Here is a 2,388-nt window from a genome sequence, read left to right on the forward strand (position 1 = left end):
TCTAATAAAGATACCTTTTCCTATGTCACTTATTACCTGTTATCCAGGTAGTATTTTTTTAATATTCACAATTCAGAAATACTGTGACAGTGGCAGAAATACATTTCATATTCAGGGCCTCTCTCGAATACTCAAGTTGTTCATGTTTCTGCTGATTGCCTAATAATGCAGTTGATTTTGTCAGTCAACTCAATCAGCATTTCATGTAAAAAAAAAAAAATTGAATTGGATAGACTGGTGAACTTAAGATATACAACATGTAGAATGTATTCTGGATGCAAGGGATTGCTATTAGTTATATCAGTTTATCAGATAATGCCTTAAAACATGTAAAGGAAACAAAATTCTGGTCAATCCTAGGTTGTGGAGCTGAAGAGCCGCCAGGGTATTGTGTGCGATGCGTCCACAGTGATGAATCTTCTGAAGCAATGTCAGGCACTAGAGTCCTCGTGTGCTCTGCTTGCAACGCGCCTTTCAACTTATGCCCTGGCCCACAAGGATGACATGCTCACCACTGAGGTCAAGAAGCTCAAGACTCAGCTTGAGAAGATTGCTGTCTCTCTCACAGATGTCACAAGGGATCTCCATGTATGTACACTTCTATAAGTAGTAAATGCCTTCTCAAAATGTATAGTTTTTGTTAGTAAATATATTAGAGTAAATGTTATTAGTGCAAAAGAGTAATACTTAATCCAGTGTGCATTGCCTAACTTAAAAGACAGATGGTATTCTTTTTAATACTTAATCTTTGTTAAATGTATCCACATTAAGTTCCCATCAGTGGTTAATAGCTCAACTCAGGTAGGTAAATACTAATTCATATATACATTGCTTCCCAGCGAGGTGACGTTGGAGTCCGTGACAATGATGATGTTTGGGCAGACATAGTGGAGGACACAGAGCAGTTGTTGTCCATACTGACAGAAGCACTGTTGGCATGGGACAAGGCACAGATCAGGAGAATCAGCAAAGCAGTCACATTCTTACAGCAAGCCTTGTCACACCTACAGGAAACCAGAAGTATTCAGCGACTTCCAGAAGATTTTCAGGCAAGCTCTATAGTTATGACTTAAATGTTACACAATCATGTGAAAGTCTTTATATAACTGTCTTTAGTTTTAAAAATTGTGCTTTCATGACTGCTGAGCTTACACAAGTGATTTTTCATGGTCTCAGGAAGTTGTCACAGCAGTTGGTGAGTTGCTTGGTCTGGTAGAGCTGAGATGTGGGGATCTCTACAGACGAGCCCAGAGGGAGACTGTGAGATTGTTGTCGCTTCAACTATGTCACACAATGCCACTTTTAGCCTCTGCCTGTGCTGCCACAGTAACAAATCCCTTGAGTAAACACGTGAAGGTGAGACTTCCTTCCGCTGTACACAAAATAGTTTTACTGTATAGTATAGTCTGTAATGAGTTTCCTACCTTTTTATCAACTAAGTAGTGTGTTTTGGCACTCATACATGAATATACATATGTATAGACTGATTATATTTAAGTATTATGCATTTTTCAGATGAGCAGAGAATTGGTATCGGGTCGCCTCCAGACACTGCTTGGTGACCTTAGTTCTCAGCTGGGTTTAGGTGACCAAGAGTATGATCTTGAAGAACCTGGGGCATTCATAGTTTGTGTTAGTACTGTGGGCAATGTTGATATTACAGTGATTGTTACAAGACAAAATTTATTTTAGAAGTTCTCACAATTTTATTTTCATTTTATTACCTAAGTCTTTATATTCTTAAATATATTAAATATATAGATATAAATCTTTAATGTTGGTTGTATCACTTTGCAGGTAGATAAGACCTTAGAAATGTTAATAGGTAGTCAAGAGAAGTGTAATGAAGCCTCAGAGCCTGTTGGTCCCTTGAGCGATCGTGTGAAGCCCTTACTGGAGGAGGTGTTGCGTCATGCCATTGCAGTAGCATACTGCAGTGTCCAGGATGATAACAAACTTATAATGGCCATGTGTGAGAATGTAAGTGCCTTGAATTTTATGATATAATTGAATACTTATGATGATTCTTTGAATTTTTAGTATTTACTTATTTCCTTTATACTGTGCTGAAATCAGACCTTTGATCTGTAGGGAGGATAAACTTAACCCTTCCTTACCTAAAATAAATACCTTAACATTTCAGTTACTAGTTTGCTTTCAAGGGCTATATTCAAAATTGCCTTAGATTTGACACATTAGACTACAAGAATATTATATATCTTCCTTAGGTTCTAAAGCAACTGAAGATCCTAGTATCCTTGGAGCGTGAAGGAACTCCTGACTCTGTAGATGTGCAAATATCTTGTGACATTTTGGCAGACTGTGTGGAACTTCTGGAGCAGAAAGTAAACACAGCACTCATCAGACTCATTGCTACAGTAAGAAAAC

The 2,388-nt window shown here is 37.9% G+C and overlaps 2 protein-coding genes across 2 annotated transcripts in view; one reads left to right on the forward strand and one right to left on the reverse strand.

Moving 5' to 3' along the window:
* The window catches only part of LOC119594115, a 9,666-nt gene that overhangs the window by 695 nt on the left and 6,583 nt on the right, over positions 1–2,388 (forward strand). Inside the window, exons 2-7 of the mRNA XM_037943174.1 lie at positions 361–588; positions 840–1,049; positions 1,177–1,356; positions 1,516–1,632; positions 1,798–1,980; positions 2,229–2,378. Coding sequence (XP_037799102.1) covers positions 361–588; positions 840–1,049; positions 1,177–1,356; positions 1,516–1,632; positions 1,798–1,980; positions 2,229–2,378 — 1,068 coding nt within the window. The remainder of the gene's footprint in view (positions 1–360; positions 589–839; positions 1,050–1,176; positions 1,357–1,515; positions 1,633–1,797; positions 1,981–2,228; positions 2,379–2,388) is intronic.
* LOC119594116 (guanylate cyclase soluble subunit beta-2-like) overlaps positions 1–2,388 on the reverse strand; it is a gene marked incomplete at its 5' end in the record, with an annotated part of 17,953 nt that overhangs the window by 613 nt on the left and 14,952 nt on the right.

The sequence above is a fragment of the Penaeus monodon genome, chromosome 33 (assembly GCF_015228065.2).
Source record: "Penaeus monodon isolate SGIC_2016 chromosome 33, NSTDA_Pmon_1, whole genome shotgun sequence".
Taxonomy (NCBI): domain Eukaryota; kingdom Metazoa; phylum Arthropoda; class Malacostraca; order Decapoda; family Penaeidae; genus Penaeus; species Penaeus monodon.